The following is a 19,379-nucleotide window of genomic DNA, read 5'->3' on the forward strand; positions in this document are numbered from 1 at the left end:
TAGGATTGTCTTGGCTATAGGACTCTTTTTTGGTTCCATATGAAATTTAAAGTAGTTTTTTTCTAATTATGTGAATTAGTAGCTTTATGGCAATAGCATTGAATCTATAAATTACTTTAGGCAGTATGGCCATCTTCACAAAATTGATTCTTCCTGTCCATGAGCATGGAAGGTTTTCCATTTGTTTGTGTCCTCTTTTATTTCCTTGAGCAGTGGTTTGTAGTTTTCATTGAAGAGGTCCTTCACATCCCTTGTAAGTTGTATTCCTAGGTATTTTATTCTCTTTGAAGCAATTGTGAATGGGAGTTCACTCATGATTTGGCTCTCTGCTTGTCTATTATTGGTGTATAGGAATTCTTGTGATTTTTGCACATTGATTTTGTATCCTGAGACTTTGCTGAAGTTACTTATCAGCTCAAGGAGTTTTGGGGCTGTGACGGTGGGGTTTTCTAAATATACAATCATGTCATCTGCAAACAGTGACAATTTGACTTCCTCTCTTCCTATTTCAATACCCTTTATTTATTTCTCTTGCCTGATTGCTCTAGCCAGAACTTCCAATACTATGTTGAATAGGAGTGGTGAAAGACGGCATCCTTGTCTTTTGTCAGGTTTCAAAGGGAATGCTTCCAGCTTTTGCACTTTCAGTATGCTACTGACTGTGGGTTTATCATAAAAAGCTCTTATTATTTTGAGAAAAGTTCCATCAATACCTAGTTTATTGAGTGTTTTTAGCATGAAGGGGTGTTGAATTTTGTCAAAGGCCTTTTCTGTATCTATTGAAATAATCATGTGTTTTTTGTCACTGGTTCTGTTTATGTGATGGATTACATTTATTGATATGTGTAGGTTGAACCAACCTTGCATCCCAGGGATGAAGCTGACTTGATTGTGGTGGATAAGCTTTTTAATGTGCTGCTGGATTCGGATTGCCAGTATTTTATTGAGGATTTTCACATCGATATTCATCAGGAATATTGGCCTGAAATTTTCTTTTTTCTGTTATGTCTCTGCCAGGTTTTGGTGTCAGGTTGATGCTGGCCTCACAAAATGAGTTAGGGAGGAGTCCCTCTTTTTGTATTGTTTGGAGTCATTTTAGAAGGAATGGTACCAGCTCCTTTTTGTACCTCTGGTAGAATTCGTCTGTGAATCCATCTGGTCCTGGGCTTTTGTTTTGGTTGAAAGGCTATTAATTACTGCCTCAATTTCAGAACTTGTTATTGGTCTATTCAGGGATTCAACTTCTTCTGGTTCAGTCTTGGGAGGGTGTGTGTATCCAGAAATTTATCCATTTCTTCTAGATTTTCTAGTTATTTACGTAGGGGTTTTTGTAGTATTCTCTGATGGTAGTTTGTATTTCTGTAGAATCAGTGGTGATATCTCCTTTATTATTTTTTATTGTTTCTGTTTGATTCTTCTCTTTTTTCTTCTTTATTAGTCTGACTAATGGTTTATCTATTTTGTTAATCTTTTCAAAAAAACAGCTTTTGGATTCACTGATTTTTTTAAGGGTTTTTTTGTGTCTCTCACTCCTTCAGTTCTGCTCTGATCTTAGTTATTTCTTGTCTTCTGCTAGCTTTTGAATTTGTTTGCTCTTGCTTCTGTAGTTCTTTTCATTGTGATGTTAGGGTGTTGATTTTAGATCTTTCCCACTTCCTCTGTATCAGAGTAATATATTTATTAACAAGTCTTCTTAAGGTGAGGAATTGAATTTTATGTAGGCAATATTCACAGTTCAGTAGTAATGTGAAAAGAAGTCTGTAGTTTTAATTTAGTAGTAACAGGTAGAGTCTGCTTTCAGTTCTAAATTCCTGATCCTTGTAGATATTTAATAAAAATGCAATACCTATATGTTTTGCATGATGAACTGTAATGTACTATAATTATGATATGTGCTATAAAATCAGTGTCATTTTCATCAACTGTTTAAATCATATAATTTGTATAAATTTGTATTTTTGTTCCTCTGTTTTTGTGGCTGATTTGATGTACATGTCTTAAAATGTCATCTTTACCTTTATTTTCTTTTTCAGATATTTCAGTTTTCTTCTTCCCTAGGGGGAAAAAAAACAACAAGAAACCATCATTTTAAAAAACATGACTTTCTTACTCATTCTTGGAGTAAACAGTTGGAGATGAGACTTAATCTTATTAGTGGAGGGAGTCAGGGCTCTCTCATTTCATTTTTGTTATGCTTGGTCATTCTGTTTATGTAGTCACCTATAGGATCAAAATTTCTCCTCCTCCTCCTTTTTGGCCTCCTCTTCCTCCTCTAAGTCTTTTATTCCTCTTCCTTCTTCTTTTCCTCCTCCTACTTCTTTTTTTCCTCCTCCTCTTCCTCCTCCTACTTCTTTTTTTCCTCCTATTTCTCTTCTTTTTTTGAGATAGGGTCTTTCTATATGCCCTCAAATTCCTGGTCTCAAGGGATCCTCCCTCCTCACCCTCCTGAGTAGCCTGGTTTACTTACAGGCATGACCCTCTTACCCACCTCCTCTCCTTTTCTTTTATGCTTTGAAGACAAGCTAGAATAAGCCATGCCTTTGTTAACAAGTTTAAACTAGAAACAACAGGAAAAACAACTACATGTTAAATTTTTACCTTTAGGAAATAATTTGCCTGGCATGATGGATTCATAGGTAAACTAATGAATAAAAGCAATACAAATGTGACATAATATTTCTAAGCAAAATGTGGATCCAGTTTTCAAAGCAGTCTTGGTAAATAATCATTTTCTTGCTACACTTTTTAGACAAAAGTGAGAAGAAAAATGATATTTAATGGGTGACTTATAAGTTTGTATGTGGTAAGAATGGACATATTGCATCATTTACTCCTTATAACAAGACTTTTGGGAAGTCATTATGCCTGTTCTGTAGAACAGAATATCTGGAATTTGAGCAGCTAAGGGATTCTCTAAATGTTATACAGCTAGAAACTTAAATTTACATACTGTTTCCACAACTCTATCTTATCTCCTCTGAAAAAGTAAATATTTACCTGATTCTGTGACTTCTGATGTTCCTTCTTTAGAAAAAAAAAAAAAAAGAATGTAGAAAGAAAGGAAAAAAAATAAAAGAAAAAGTATAGTTTTTTATTCAGTAGCAAACAATTGAAACTTATCTTCTGATATTTCTTCCTAAATTACAATAGGCACTTATACTCAAAATGGCAAAGAAATGTACTGAAGATTAATATTTCTGATAGCTGTAACTAGACATCTATTTTGAAAATAGAACAAATATTCAATTAATCTAAAATGGTATATTTAAATATTATAGAATTGGTTAGATAGAATAAATAAGATCTAGTACTTAACAGAACAACAGGCTGATTACAGTCAACATTAATTTAGTTTAGTGTGCATTTTAAAATAACTAAAATATTAGAATGTTTATAACACAAAAAATATGATAAATGCTGATGTGATGGATACCCCATTTACTTGCCTATATCAAAATATCTCATGTATGCATAAACAAATACAACTACCAAGTGCCTACCAAGTTAAACATAAAATAAAATGAAATGTAAAAAATTAAAAAACATACATGATATAATTAATGAATTCTAAATTCGAAGATTGGTTTTCTTAATTGCAAATTATAAATCTGTTAAATAAATTTTTAATCTTCATGGATGCATGCAAACATTCATTCATATAATATTTATTAAAGTAGCTTCATTTATAAGATGCTGTCAGAAATGCAATTGAGTGTGGTCATGGGATGAGATTAAAAGTTAACAACAACAAACAGTTCATGTTGACTACAGTCTGATAAGTGATAGAAGACATAAAATTATATTTGCCTTTTGCCTATGCTCATACAGAACCATTCTTTCTTCTTGTTCCTTCAGTAAATTTACAGATTAATATTTCTAAGTATAACCTGGCAAGTTTTTTTTAAAAAAACTTCGTGTTACAAATAATTTCAAATAATAACATTTCCAGAAAATAAAAATTCTCTGATAGTTTAAGAAATATCTCTTGTAAAATATCAATGTTTTCTACAAACGTGGTATCAGTTTTATCCATCTTACATAAATATTTTGAGTAGCTATTTTCAAAATTCAAAATAACTAAAATATTTTATAACAATTAAGGTATACAATAAATAATGTTTCATAAAAATATAGTACTTTAAAATGGCTTTATAATGATGTTTCATATTAGCATTCTAGTTTTGACTTCCAACCCTTAATTTTGGCAATAGTTTTCATATTAGTAGCAATATTACAAACTATACTAGAGAATATCTCCAGCCTAAAGGCTGTACTTAATGTTTAAAATTGGCATTGAATCCATTATGAAGTAAACTGTAGCTGCATTATTAACGAATCTGTCATGTGCTGTTAAGAAAACAGGTTAGTTCTGGGTATTAAAACATATAAATACAACATCCAGATACACTTTGGATTGAAATGCTCAATTTTTAATCCAGGTTACAGTCTGAGTATTCTAACAGGATTAAATAAACAGCTTCACTGTTTACTGTTGCATTTTTATTATTGTTTAAAATGTCCAGGAAACCCCCGTGATTTTGAATTACAAAATAAAATGTACCTCAGGGCTTTTAAAAAATTAGAAAATAAAAAGCTAATGTGTTAAAATTAAATAAATTGAGGACATATATTACGTGCTCTTAATTTTTCTCAACCCACACAATAACTGTTAGAGGGATCTTCATACTGCGTTTACTCAATACATCTAAATGAACAATTGAAAGTAGATAAGAGAGAGATACAATTACTGGTTTTCTTTTGTTGTTGTTTGTTTGTTTATTTGCACAGGTATTAGTTATCATGGTAAATGTGTTAGCAAACCAGGTATATCAATAGAAAACACGATAGGCATTCCCTCATACATCCTGGTCCAGTGTCATAGACCTAATAGGTGCTCAATAAATACATGTTCAAGGATTAATAAGTGTAATACAGGCATACTCATTTTATTGTGCTTTGCTTAATTGCAATTCTCAGGTATCACATTTTTTACAAGTTGAAAGTTTGTAGCAACCCTGTATGATTAAGCCTATTGGTGTAATTTTTCCAATGGCATTTGCTTCCTTCACATTTCTGTGTCTCATTTTGGTGATTCTCACAGTATTTCAAATTTTTCATTATTATTACATCTGTTATGGTGGTCTGTGATCAGTGATCTTTGATATTACTACTGTAATTGTTTTGGTGTGCCACACACCACACCCATATAAGGTGGTAAAACTTAATGAATGTGTGTATTGAGACTCTCATTCACCAATCCCTCTCCCTTTCCTCTAGTCCTGTCTATTTCCTGAGACTTGATGGTTTTGAAATTAGACCAGTTACCTAAAATGGCCTCTAAGTATTCACAAGAAAGAAAGACTTTCACATTGCTCACTTTAAACCAAAAACTAGAAATGATTAAGTTTAGTGAGAAAAGCATGTTGAAAGCTGGGATAGGCTGAAAGTCAGGCCTTGCGTACCAAAGAGTTAGCCAAATTGTAAATGCAAAGGAAAAGTTCTTGAAGGAAATTAAAAGTGTTACTCCAGTGAACACATAAATGCTAAGAAAGGGAAACAGCCTTATTGCTGAGACAAAGAAAGATTTAGTGGACTGAATAGAAGATCAAAGCAGCTACAACATTCCCTTAAGCCAAAACCTAATCTATAGCAAGGCCCTAACTCCCTTCAATTCTATGAAGGCTGAGAGAAGTGAGGAAACCGCGGAAGAAAAGCTGGAAGCTACCAGAGGTTGGTTCACGAAATTTAAGGAATGAAGCCACCTGCATAACATAAAAGTGTAAGATGAAGCAGCAAATGCCGATACAGAAGCTGCAGAAAGTTATCCAGATCTAGCTAAGATAATTGACCAAGGTGACTACAATAAACAATAAGCTTTCAATGTAGACAAAATAGCCTTCTAGGGAGGATCACTTGGGCCCAGGAGTTTGAGGCTGTAGTGAGCTATGATCCCCAAGCTGTACTCCAGCCTGGTGACAGAGTGAGACCCTGTCTTTAAAAGAACAATAACAACTTAACAAATAGCCTTCTGTTAAAAGAAGATGTCATCTAGAACTTTCATAGCTAGAGAGAAAAGTCAATATCTGGCTTCAAAGCTTCAAAAGACAGGCTGAGTCTCTTGTTGGAGGCTAGTGAAGCTGGTGACTTGAAGTTGAAGCCAATGCTTATTGACCATTCTGAAAATTTTAGGTCCCTTAAGAATTATGCCAAATCTACTCTGCCTGTGTTCTATCACTGGGATAACAAAATCTAGATGACAGCACATCTGCTACAGCATGATTTACTGACTGTTTTAAGCCCACTGTTGAGACCTACTGCGAAGAAAAAAGATTCCTTTCAAATATTATGGCTCATTGATAATGCACCTGGTCACTCAAGAGCTCTAATGGAGCTGTACAAGAGATTAATATTGTTTTCATGCCGGTGAACACAACATACATTCTGTAGGCCATGGGACTAAAGAGTAATTTTGACATTCAAGTCTTATTACTTAATAAGTACATTTCATAAGGCTGTAGGTGTCATATATAGTGACTCATCTGATGGACCTGTGCAAAGTAAATTGAAAGTCTTCTTAAATGGAATAACCTCTCTAGATGCTATTAAGAACATTTTTGACTCATGAGAGGAAGTCTAAATGTCAGTATCAACAGGAGTTTGAAAGAAATTGATTTCGACTCTTATGAACGACTTCGAGAGGTTCAAGGATTCAGTAGAAGAAGTAACTGCAGATGTGGTGGAAGCAACAAAAGAATTAGAAGTGGTGACTGAATTGCTTCAATGTCATGATCAAACTTGAACAGACGAGGACTTATTTCTCATGGATGAGAAAAGAAAGTGGATACTTGGGATGGAATCTACTCCTGGTGAAGATGTTGTGAACATCGTTGAAATCACAACAAAGGATTTAGAATATTCCATAAACTTAGTTGATAAAGCAGAAGCCAAGTTTGAGATGACTGACTCCAATTTTGAAAGAAGTTCTACTGTGAATAAAATGCTGTCAAATAGCCATACGAACTACAGAGAAATCTTTTGTGAAAGAGTCAATCAATGTGCCAAACTTCATTGTTGTCTTATTTTCAGAATTACCACAAATTTCTAACCTTCAGAAACCACCATCTTCATCAGTCAGCACCCATCAACATCGAGACAATACTTTTACCAGCAAAAGTATTACAACTTGCTGAAGGTTCAGATGATCATTAACATTTTTAGCAGCAAAATACTTTTAAATTAAGCTATGTACATTTTTTTAGACATAATCCTCTTGCACACTTAATAGACTAGAGTATAGTGTAAATATAACTTTTATGTGCACTGGGAAAACAAAAAACGGTGTGATTTATTGTGGTGGTCTGAATGAAACCTGCAATACCCCCGAGGTATGCCAGGACAATGACATCTAATTTTCCTTGAATTGTATTTTTTGAATCACTAAACATCTCTTCATGTGCTTATTGGTCTATGGCTTCTTGCTCTACCCATTTTCCTTTAGTTGTGCTTTTTGTCTCCAAGGTATGCCTGTACACACAATATCCTTTGTCAACCAGACTCACTTATATGGTAATAGTATAATGGCTATTACATTAACAAACACATCATACATATTTAACTTCAGTTATAACTCAAAGAAATTGTGAGATTTAAACAATGAAATAGGACAATCTTAAAATTCTAAAATGGTACACTTACTTGGAGTTGGTTTTGGTTTGTCTAAAAAGGAAAAAAAGAAAAAAAAGGAAATGAGTGATAATTTTCTATCTATGGGTGACATATCAGCCCTTTATATTTCCTATTTTTGCTTTTTATTGTAAAAATAAGACTAAACTTACATCAACAATGAACAGTAGGGAATGTGTTTTTAATAATTTTCATATCATACTCCCAATGAGTTTCCCACAGAACAGTAAAGCCTGAAAGTATGGAATCTTTTTTGGTCTCTTTTTTATTCCTGTAAACCTCATATTTGATTTGATACAATATTAATCAATGCTCACAAAAGTCTGAATTTCTTACTGTTTCTGAAATAGCATAAAATACATATTCTGCCACAGTCCTTTTGGAATACATATTAATATTAATGTATACTAACAATATTAATTATTAATATTAATTTATACTAACTCTCCCAATCCAGTATGTTGAACAATAAGGTTCCTTTATAAAATCTCAAGAATGAATGGGTGGTAGGTAAAAGAAATCGTAAAGACATTCTATTTTTTTCCAATATAACATGTCTTCTAAGATGTATTAACTAAAAACATTAACAGTGTCATTGTACATCTAAAGTTCTATTTCTTCATAAAATGTAGAAAAGATTTAGCTATGATTGCAGGTTTGAATCATCTAAAATTAAGTAAAATAACTAATAGCTAACAGAGGGAATACAAATTGATACTTTTTTTGTAGATACATTTTGTGTTTATATATTATATATTTTATATATATTATATATTATGTATTATATATATTATATATTATATATATTATATATTATATATTTTATATATTATATATTATATATATTATATATTATATATTATATATTTTATATATTATATATGTTATATATTATATATTATATATTATATATTATATATTTTATATTTTATATATATTCTATATTATATATATTTTATATTATATATTATATATTATGTATTTTATATTATATATTATATATATTTTATATATATTTTATATATTTTATATATATTATATATATATATTTGTACTGGTAGATAGATAATGCTAGAAGGATACATTAAGAAATAACAGTGATTTGGGAGGCCAAGGCAGGTGGATCACGAGGTCAGGAGATCGAGACCATCTTGGCTAACACGGTGAAACCCTTCTCTACTAAAAATACAAAAAATTAGCCGGGTTTGGTGGCAGGCGACCGTAGTCCCAGCTACTCGGGAGGCTGAGGCAGGAGAATGGTGTGAACCTGGGAGGTGGAGCTTGCGGTGAGCTGAGATCGCGCCACTGCACTCCAGCCTGGGCGACAGAGCGAGACTTCATCTCAACAAAAAAAAAAAAAAAAAAAAAGAAGTAACAGTGATTACCTATGGATATCATCATATATTTTTGAAATGAGAACTGGTAGAATTTAACAAAAGAGAGAGAGATTTTTGCAGTTAGCTTCCTATATGCCTCAGTGTTTGAACCATGTGAAATATTACATATTGTAAAAATTGAATGACATTTTAAAAGAATTAAGCTAACTTTTAGAGTGGGGTAACTTCTCTTTTAAGAGGATATATCAAGCTGAAATTCACAATTTGTGAAATTTAACCTGTGTAATTTGACAAGATATTTAAAAACTAACAACTTAATCTGTATGATAAATTATATTAATACTGACAACAGTGAAATACTGAATATTTTGGAAGGACCTTGTGAATCATAAAAGCAAATCTAATTTGTTAATTTTGCTCTATCATAATTGCATGTTTGGCAATCCATGTTTGATTGACAACAATATTGCCCTTAGGTCAGATAAATTAGATTACACTACAAAACCACAGGACGACACATTACCAGGAAACACAGTGAAAATGACTTGTATGGATTACTTTAATTTTTGAATATAATAAAAATAATGAACATAAGACAGAATATAAACCAAAAATGGTAAAATACCTGTTTTTATAGATGGAGGTTCTCTTTCTCGATGTTCAGCTTTTTCTAGAGAAAAAAATCAAAATTCACCGGCAATCTGTGGATTCTTTGGCAAATATTTCTCATTTATATATTTGCAAGTGATCCTCAGTTTACCCAAGAGGCATGCCCCAAAGTCGTTTTCATGTAATTTGAAACAAAGAAAGCATATTGCCATAAAAAAACATTATAAACAGGGTTAGGTTCATTCTCAGGACATCCAGGAAAAGGCTTTTTTTTACATTTGGCTGAAAGACAGTATTAGGGTTTTATCCCTTTGGGGGCTGTGTTGTATAAGAGGATAGAATATGGCAAAAAGGAGAATAAGAATATTGTTTTATTTGCTGAAAATTGAGTCATTGTTTGGGGACATTTTTAGTGGATGGTATTTGTCTTTGACATTTTACCAACTCCTCTTTTTTCCTCTTTGAATCCTAGTTACCTTCTTGCCAGTTAGAAGCAATGCACTGCTGAACACTAGTTTCTTGTTGAAAATTTAAACTAAATCTGCTGTATTCCAGAGAGTGCCACATTTTGTATTTTTATTGACTTGTACCACCCTCCCTTTCCAGGTTTTCTTAAAACTCTCATAGCTGAATCTCACCTATTCTAGGATATGACAAAAGGAAATAAAAATGTATGAGTAATTGACATCCCTCTTAGTTCTCTGAAAAATGTTTGATTGAAAATTTTAAAGAGATCATTCTCTTTCATCAAAAGTGGAATTTAAAGTCAACCATATAGGTGGGATATCTTGAATGGGATTGAGAATATCTGTCAATTGAGTAGGACTCTGGAACAGACCAAGTGTTACCTCTAATGACCTCTATGGTCAGTTCTTCTGAGCTGTTCTTGATGTTTACTTGTCCTTTCTTTCCCTCACTCCTGAATTTGGAGTTTCTCTAAATTTACTAGTTTTTCCCCAAATTATGCACCAACAGTGAAATAGGTGGGAAGATATGGGACTCCAGGTGTCATCAGACTAAACAGATATTTGTAAATTAGGAACTGATACCATTCAAGAATAAACTTCCATGAACTGAATTTGCATAAATGTTATAGTGAATAAGCATTCAAAATAAAAGTAAATGAAGCCAATATTCAAGGTATTAAACTGTTATAACAGCATTAATAATAAATCAAGGGAACAATAATAATATAAAATATATATTCAAAATACAATTCACAGGTTCTAGGATGTGAATATGTTCTGATTAGAGTCATTCGTTTGTGCTATATCTCCTAAACCACTTATATGTATTCCTAAGCTGTGTCACACTTTCACCTTTGGGTCTTGTGAAGCTATTTTGCATGCAAGAGCCAGAATATATTTGACCAACAGCCATTCACGCATTTGTCTAAGCTTGTGTTTCACAAATGTACACCATTCAATGACCAACATCACAATTTTGACACAATATTGAATATATTTACTACCACAGTGGGTAAATATTTATGCCTTCCTGAGTCCAAAAGTCATCTTTAAACTCTTCATCACTATACTCTCTGCGTCACACCTGTACAGTGAAATGAAGGATCTTCAAAGTCCACATTCTTAAGGACATTTCATCATTGTAATGGACAAATGGCAAAATGTTTATAATTAAATGGATTTCTAAATGCCAAAGTTACCTACAGTTTAATTAATGCAGCTTAAAGCAAACAAATTAAAAACAGTATATGGTTCATAACACTGACAATTGTATATCATTTCATTTTCTTTTGTTATTCATTACGTATGTTTAAAAGATTTCCAACCTACCTTAACTTACTGTGAGTGGTATTTTATAGCCTATATGGATTCCCTCTTTTAATATTAACAACAGTGACAGACATCTAGATATTTCTTTTGTATAGTTATAATCATTAATTAGTAGTGAAACACAAGAATGTTAAATCAATGCCATAGCAATAACATTAATTTATCACTAACAATTAAATAGCAATAACATTAATTTATTATAGTTATTTAGCCACAGACAACACTGAAAATAACATTTTTCTTAAAAAAACTAAGCAAAATTGTTAAAGCTGAAATGATCAAGCGATATTTCTCAGCTGTTATTCTATTCATCTCTTGTTGGTTTGGGCTTGGCTGTGGAGAATGGAGGGAAGCACATGGCATATTGATGAGTACAAACCATGGAAAAAATAACCGTTTAGTATTTGTATTTACTTATTCTTAGCTTTAGGTCCCCTCCTTAGCTTAAACTTAACCTGTTTTCTTTGACCACTAATATTTTACTGTCAGCAAATACATTAATCGAACTGCAAAAACCTAGTAAGACACATGCTATGCACATAAAATTTAAAACAATCTATATGAGTCACAAATACATTGAGCTAGCTTCTTCATAATTCCGAAACATCTATACAACTGAATGAGATACTCAGGTGGCCATATTAATACCTTAGGGTGCAAATTAAAGGAACATTTACTAAAATTATAAACTTAGGCAGTGGTTGGAAGAAAGTATAATGGTCATATGAAGTAATGTGAAAACGGCCTTATGAGATTTCTTTCTTTCTACTTACAAACTAGTCTATAATTTCTATAAATAATTAGATCTCTCCTGAATTCTATTATATTTTTTCCTCCAAGAAACTATTTAAATCCTTATTTTCTGATTATCTCAGGAGAAAAACATGTTTCACAGAATTTTTCTTTTGGAATAATTATTAGTAAGAGATGGGACTCTCTTAATGGCTGAGGTGGGTAGGATTTCTGTCTTGGAATCAAACAGAGGAAGTTTAGTGACTCAGATGTGAATTGATTTCAAGAATCATAAGTTTTCTTTTTCCTTGCAGGAAAAACTTCTGAATTGAAAGAGTATGTGTCTTTTCTTTCTCATATGAACTAATGACAGATGGAGTGTTTTTACTTTAATATTTTATGTTCTGTTGATAAAGCAGACTTTAAAGTTATATAACCATATCCCTCTCTATGGAGCTTTCATGAAAGTAAATTATTCCAGCTAATTTATAAATAGTAGAAAGTTTCAGACTTCTGTAATTTTAAGATTTGAGGAAATGTGATTTAAAAATAAGATTAAACACCTAAGTATACATGGTAATCAATGCATTATATAGATTTTCTCATGAATTACACATAAGCTTAGGTCAATCACACTTAAAGTTATGCTACTCTAGTTATTAATTTTTAACAAAAATTATATTGAACATATTTTTAGTTATTCACAAGAATTCAGAATGTTAGAAGTTATGGTACTAAAAGCCTACACACTTCAGTGAAGGGGTGTGTGTGTGTGTGTCTGCATGCACACATATGAGTGCACCACATAACATATAATGAGACATAGAAAAAAGATATAAAATACCTTATTTACCTGTTTTTTCTATTGTGACAGCTTTTGCCTGCTTGAGAACTTTTTCTTCTGTGATAGGAAAAAATGTTAACACAAGTAGGAAATTTGAATACATCAGTGACATATTTCAACCATGATTTTTGTATTCTTTTGAAATAGTGCCAATGCCAAGAAAAACTTGTTGCCTCAATAAAACAGCAAAAACATCTATTCAAATTGGATGAAAGCACAAAGAAAATCTGTCCAGCTGAAATGTCCTTTGCAGCTATCTTGCTATAGAAGTTTTCCTAGCTTAAATTGTTCTCTAACATGCCAATATGAACTCTATGTTTTGCCTTCTCTGTATTTCAGTGTATTTATCTGCCCAGAGGTACTGCTTTATAAAATATATGTTCCCTTACTATTATTAAATTAGAATAGGAAGGAGCAATTTTTGATCTTCTTGTACCGATACCTCCCTGGGAATCCAGGAATAGGTGGAGAACCCAAATTTCTTACAGTGTGAAGCTGGGGAAGAACAAAGTTGATGCATTTGTGGGATGTCCTCTGTTCTCAGTGATTTTTCATAGTCAAAGATGTTTGGGTCAAAGTAAAGAGATTATTACCCTGATACTACATGAAATTAAACTTCTCAAGCATTTCACACTGGGTATGAATCAACTGATCAAATATCCTAAGTAGAAAGTTTCACTGGATAACAGAATTTAAAGAGCATGGTGGTGTTTACTGAAGTAAAAGAGTTGTTCCTATAAGACAATGCATTTGATGTATGCTCAGAGACTAAAGTCTGTCACTTCTCTTTATTTCACCTCAAATTGGCTAATATTTGGGACATAAGAAAATAACAATGTTTCATTTAATGAGGAGCTTCTGAAAGTTGTTTCTAAGGTTCTGCTTTTGTCAATACAGACAGCTCTTCTCATCTCTCCACACTCCAGCCCTGCTTTCCTTATTCCTATATTTTCTGCTGTTGGCAGACCATAGTTTTTTTAAAAGCATATGCAAAACAAATCAAACAGACCAAAACCCATTGTATACAGATTTTCTAAAGTACGATTTATAAAAGTAAGCAAAGGATTTCCTAAGACTTGTTTAGAGAAAGTATGTTTTTCACTTTTCAAAGATTCTGGCCTAACTATATTCACAACATAGGGTACGTATTTCAGCCTGGAATGAAAAATAATATTCTACAGAATAATCAGGGCTTGGGTAGCCTCAAAATTAAAATCATATTTAATTAGCTGAAATAAAAACTTGTTTTTATTCTTAAATAAAAATTAATTCACAACCTTGTTTTGATAAATTATGTATCTTTTTTTTTTACAAGCAGAACACATTAGCTTACTTCTACTTTCTACAAAATGCAAGACCAGGAATAAAAAGAAAATAAGAAAGGGAAGGAAGGGTGAAGAAAAGAAAGAGTCAGGAAAAGAAGCATGGAGAAATGTTGATTTCTTCAGCATTTTTGGGACTTTGAGAGTTTAAAATGATCATATTTGAATAAGCCAATCTGAACTACAAGTTTGCTCAGAATGCCTTGCCCAAATCAGAATAAAACAGAAAGTATAGAGCCCATTCACCTAAGTGCTGGGTGACTATGGTTTTTGTGCAAAGCTAACTCTTTGATGGGAAGGGAAGACTAGTTGTCTAGTTACATCTCACTGGTTAAGTTCTCAGTACAAAAAAAAAATTCTGAAGATGATGAAAATTGGAGATGGTCTAGAAGCTTATGACTTAAGACATGAATTGTCCCAAATAACTTTAGACTTGACTCTAAACTCTTCCTTCTACTAAAATTAGAACATTGAGAGGTTATTTGAGACTACAAATACCACCTGCAAAATACCTGGTTTACCATGAGGAACAGTCTTTTCTGATTTCACTATGTCTTGTTCTGAAAATAATAAAAAGAAAATCTTTTTAGGTATTTAGAAGCTGGGAAAATAGCTAGCAGATTTTAGCAAATATGCCCATACAGAAAAAATATTCTGAAATCTTCATATCATCCTTGTTTCTATGTAAAACTTAAAGGTTTTAGTTCATGAAAACAATATGCCAAGAATTCTTATTTACAAAATTTTTGAAACTACAGTTTTCAAAACACAGGCTGTAATAAAACATAAATATAAAAGCACAGATTGAAAATACATGATTTTGAAAACATTTCAAATTTTTTTGTAAAAAACTCTATATAAGCATAAAAGATAAAATTAATACATACTGTGTATTTTCACTTTTTCAGATATAGCTAAAAATAAATAAATAACATATTAGATTAAATTACCTGCAAAATGGAGTATTTAACAATAACAAATATAACTGGTTATTGTAAATAGAACTAGGCATAACTAGCTTTAAATAGTATTGAGTTTCTGGTTAAAGAAAAGTAAAACTGGCAAAAATACAAAACGCTTATATCTGGTAAAACATATCCACCCACAGCAGATAAATATAATCAGGAAAATAAATAATAAAATAATAATAAATCATAATATTTGTAATGTAACAAGGCTGTCATGAGCCTTAATATATTGTAAATACATCATAAGAGCAACTATATTCAAGCTTATGATCAGTTGCCAGGGAAGTTCTGGTGAGAATTTAGGGGCTGAGGTACCATTGAATATGTGTCTAGATTTCTATTCTTGATTTGTTGATATTGAAGAATCTTGCTAAGTAATCTTTTACAATGAAGAAATAGCTACCATAGAGCCTGAGGGTTTTTTTGAACTTGCCTCAGGTCAACAGCTAGTTGGTACCAGAGGTATGACTTAAACACTAAATAACAATGTAGACTTGGAAAGGTCATCCTTTTCTTAGGTCAATGCTACCTTCTAATAACATGATAGCATTTTAGGGACAATCTCTTAATGGGAGTACCCAGGGTTTGGTGCAAATCAGACATGGGGCAGACCCCTAGCTTCAACATTGATAAACTTGAAAATCTTGGAATAATAACTTATTTTCTAAACTTGATCTATTGAACTGCTTCTTCAGATATTGAGTATGGGTAATAATTGTCATGCTGTCTGTTTCTGATAATGATACAATGAAAATAAAAATCCTATGCTAGTCCTTAGCTCAAAATAGATGCTTAATAAATTCTTGCTCTCATTCCCTTCAAACCACAATAGTCTATAACTTTATGATTTTATAATTCTGGTATATTACTGGAAATACTTCAGAATTATAAAAACAAAGCCACCAGAATTATGAAAATAAAGCCATAAGTTAAACATTATTATTATTAATTTCATAAAAACCTTAGAAATGTCTCCAGAAACCTAGAGTCTCTGTTGAGATTTATTTAATGCCATTTTCTAGGTGTTTTAGTCTAGGGAATATTCCCATTCTCACCTAATCCAGTGCTATAAAATCATGTTGAGCAACGGAGTTGACAAAATAATGAGGACCTTGGAGACTCTGTGCACGTCTCCCTAGTGAGATGTAAGCCTCTTTTAGTATTTAATAAAATAAAGATAATGTCAACTCTGAATCTATATAAAATAAAGCTCATGTTACTTGGTTTTGCTTCTTTTTTAATTTGGGGCTCTGAGGGAGAGAAAAGGCAGAAAATTTAAAACCTGAAAAAATAAACTAGAATACAAATTAATTTTTAGAAATAATTTTATTTGGTTATCATAATTGGGAGGATGAGGCAGGAGAATTGCTTGAACCCAGGAGGCAGAGGTTTCAGTGAGCTGAGATCGTGCCACTGCACTCCAGCTTAGGTGACAGAGCGAGACTCCGTCTCAAAAAAAAAAAAAATTTACTAAAATTTATTCCAGTTTTAACGCTGGTTTGCCAATGATGGACTATTAAACACGAAACAGAAACATGCTTTGCACTTGTCTGTGAAGTTGTTGCTATAGCTAATTCTTTTAAATCTAAATTTTCTACTTTTTTCTAAGATGATTATTGCAGGAAATAGTTCCAAAGTCAACATAAGATAAATTATTTTAACAACAAGAGTTGGAAGAGACTCTTTGAAATAGATCTAATTGGGTACTTACGTGATTTAGGAATTGAGACAAATAGTGTTATGGCTCAAATGTGTTATCCCAAACAATCTGTTGAGTCCTAACCCCCAGTACCTCAGAATGTAACCTTATTTGGAAATACGGTTGCTACTGATATAATTAGTTAAGGTAAGATGAGGTCATTCTAGAGAAGGGTAAGTTTTTAATCCAATATGACTATTGTCCTTATAAGAAGAGGAGAAGAGACACAAAGAGAGAGACACAAAGAGAGAAGATGACCATGCGATAATAGAGGCAGAGATTGAAGTCATATATCTTCACACCAAGAAACACCAAGGATTGCTAGAAAACACCAGAAGCTAGGAGAAGCAAACAAATATTCTCCTCTACAGGTTTAAAAAGAAGTGTTGCTTTGTCAACACCTTGATTTTGGACTTTTAACTTCCAAAATTGTGAGAGAGAAAAATTTCTCCAGTTTTAAGCAACACAATTTGTCATATTTTATTGTAGCCATCCAAGGAAACTAATCAATTTTGGTTTAGGAACATAGGTGCTGCTGAAACAAATACCTGTACATGTAAAAGTGGTTTTGAAATTGGGTAATGGGTAGAGTCTAGAATAATTTTGAGACAGTTAATATAGAAAGCCTAGATTGCTTTGAAGAGACTATTGGCAGAAATATTGACATTAAAGGTTATTCTGATGAGGGCTCAGAAGGAATTCAAGAGAGCTACAGAGAAAGCTCTTGTCATTTTAAATGATACGTTTCTGACTTAGTCCATTTTGTGCTGCTATAATAGAATATCACAGACTGGGTAATTTACATAGAACAGAAATGTATTTCTTATACTTCTAGAGACTGTGAAGTTCAGGATTAAGGTATTAGTAGGTTTGGTCTCTGGTTTGGAAATAATGCCTTGCTACTGTGTCCTTCAGAGAGAAGGAATGCTGTGTTCTTATGGGGCAAAGCCAAAAGGGGAAGACAGCAGGCTAGCTGAACACTGCATGGAGCCTCTTTTACAGGGGCCTTGTTCCCATTCAAAAAAGAGGAGCTCTCATGGCCTAATCACCTCTTCAAGGCTCCAGCTGTCAATACCATTTATTACACAGGTAACAGATAAATTTTGAGAAAACACATTCAAATCATATAGATATATATTATTGTAAGTAGAAGTAGAATGTTGCTAGAAATATGAGTTTTAAAGATGAGGTCTCAAGAAAATGAGGAACATGTTATTGGCCACTAAAGGAAAGGTAATATTTGTTATAAGGTGGCAAAAAACTTAGCTTAACTGTGTTCTTCTGTTAGGTGGAAGATGGAAAGAGTAAGTGAATACTTAAAAATTTAGCTAAGAACATTTTCAAGTAAAGTATGGAAGGTGTAGACTGATTTCTCCTTGTTGTTTATAATAAAATGTGAAAAGAAAGATACACATAAATTGAAGAAGAAACTATTTGTCAAATAAGAACTGGCACTTACTGATTTGAAAAATTCTCAGCTTATCTAGACAGCGTGCCATGGAGATAGGGCCAAGGATGCGGTTGGACAAACTTTTGCTAAAGAGATTAGATGTGTGACTCATGGAGCCACTTCAGCAGAAGACAGAAATAGAGATGTGGTTATCCAGGAAACATCTGTGGAGGACCCTCTTATCTAATGGCTTAGATGCCCCATGAATTGAATATGACACTAGTCAGGTTTTCAATAATTTTAAAGAAGCAAAAACAATGCCAGCTGGGACAAAAAAGGGACAGACATGATAAAATGAAGGGATAATGAAGACATGATAAAATGAAGGGATAATGACTCCAAGAGAAAAGCCATGAATTCAAATGCCTGGGTTGATGGGACCTCCTGTGGCAGAGAAGGCAGGGCTGTCAGCTCACTGAGCTAAGAGGGCAGGGCCACTGTTCTACCAGTCCCAGAGTACAGAGCACTGAGCCAGAAAGAATATTCTCAGGCTTTGAAATATGCTAGGTTTTGGATTTGCTTAGGACCCAGGACCTCTTTTTATTTTATTGCAATTTCTTCCCTTTAAAATGGGAATGTCCATCCTATACCTATCTCATCATTTTATTTTGGGAGTAAATAATTTGTTTCATGTTTTCACAGGTTCAAAAAGAGAAGAAGAATTTTGCTGCAGGAAGAATCATACTCCAAGTTTTATATATAACTGATTTAGATGATTTAGATAATGAGATTTGGAACTATTGATGGATATTTAGATGAAATTTTGGACTTAGAACCATGCTAGAATGGTTAGGACTTTTAGAAATGTTGGGATGGGGTGAACATATTTTGCACCTATGGAGGACATAAATTTTGGGCCAGCCAGAGAACGGGCTGTTATGGATTTAATTGCATCTCTCCAAAAGGTATGCTTACATCCTAACCTCCAGTGCCTTAAAA

At 32.7% G+C, this 19,379-nt stretch overlaps 1 protein-coding gene across 1 annotated transcript in view; it reads right to left on the reverse strand.

The window, feature by feature from the left end:
* The window catches only part of TRDN (triadin), a 428,350-nt gene that overhangs the window by 53,884 nt on the left and 355,087 nt on the right, over positions 1-19,379 (reverse strand). The window contains 9 exon segments of the mRNA NM_001372516.1: positions 2,016-2,054; positions 2,998-3,024; positions 7,696-7,716; positions 9,646-9,690; positions 11,741-11,758; positions 13,011-13,058; positions 14,836-14,883; positions 15,211-15,237; positions 16,512-16,541. Coding sequence (NP_001359445.1) covers positions 2,016-2,054; positions 2,998-3,024; positions 7,696-7,716; positions 9,646-9,690; positions 11,741-11,758; positions 13,011-13,058; positions 14,836-14,883; positions 15,211-15,237; positions 16,512-16,541 — 303 coding nt within the window.

Source organism: Pongo abelii, chromosome 5, assembly GCF_028885655.2.
Source record: "Pongo abelii isolate AG06213 chromosome 5, NHGRI_mPonAbe1-v2.0_pri, whole genome shotgun sequence".
Lineage (NCBI taxonomy): Eukaryota > Metazoa > Chordata > Mammalia > Primates > Hominidae > Pongo > Pongo abelii.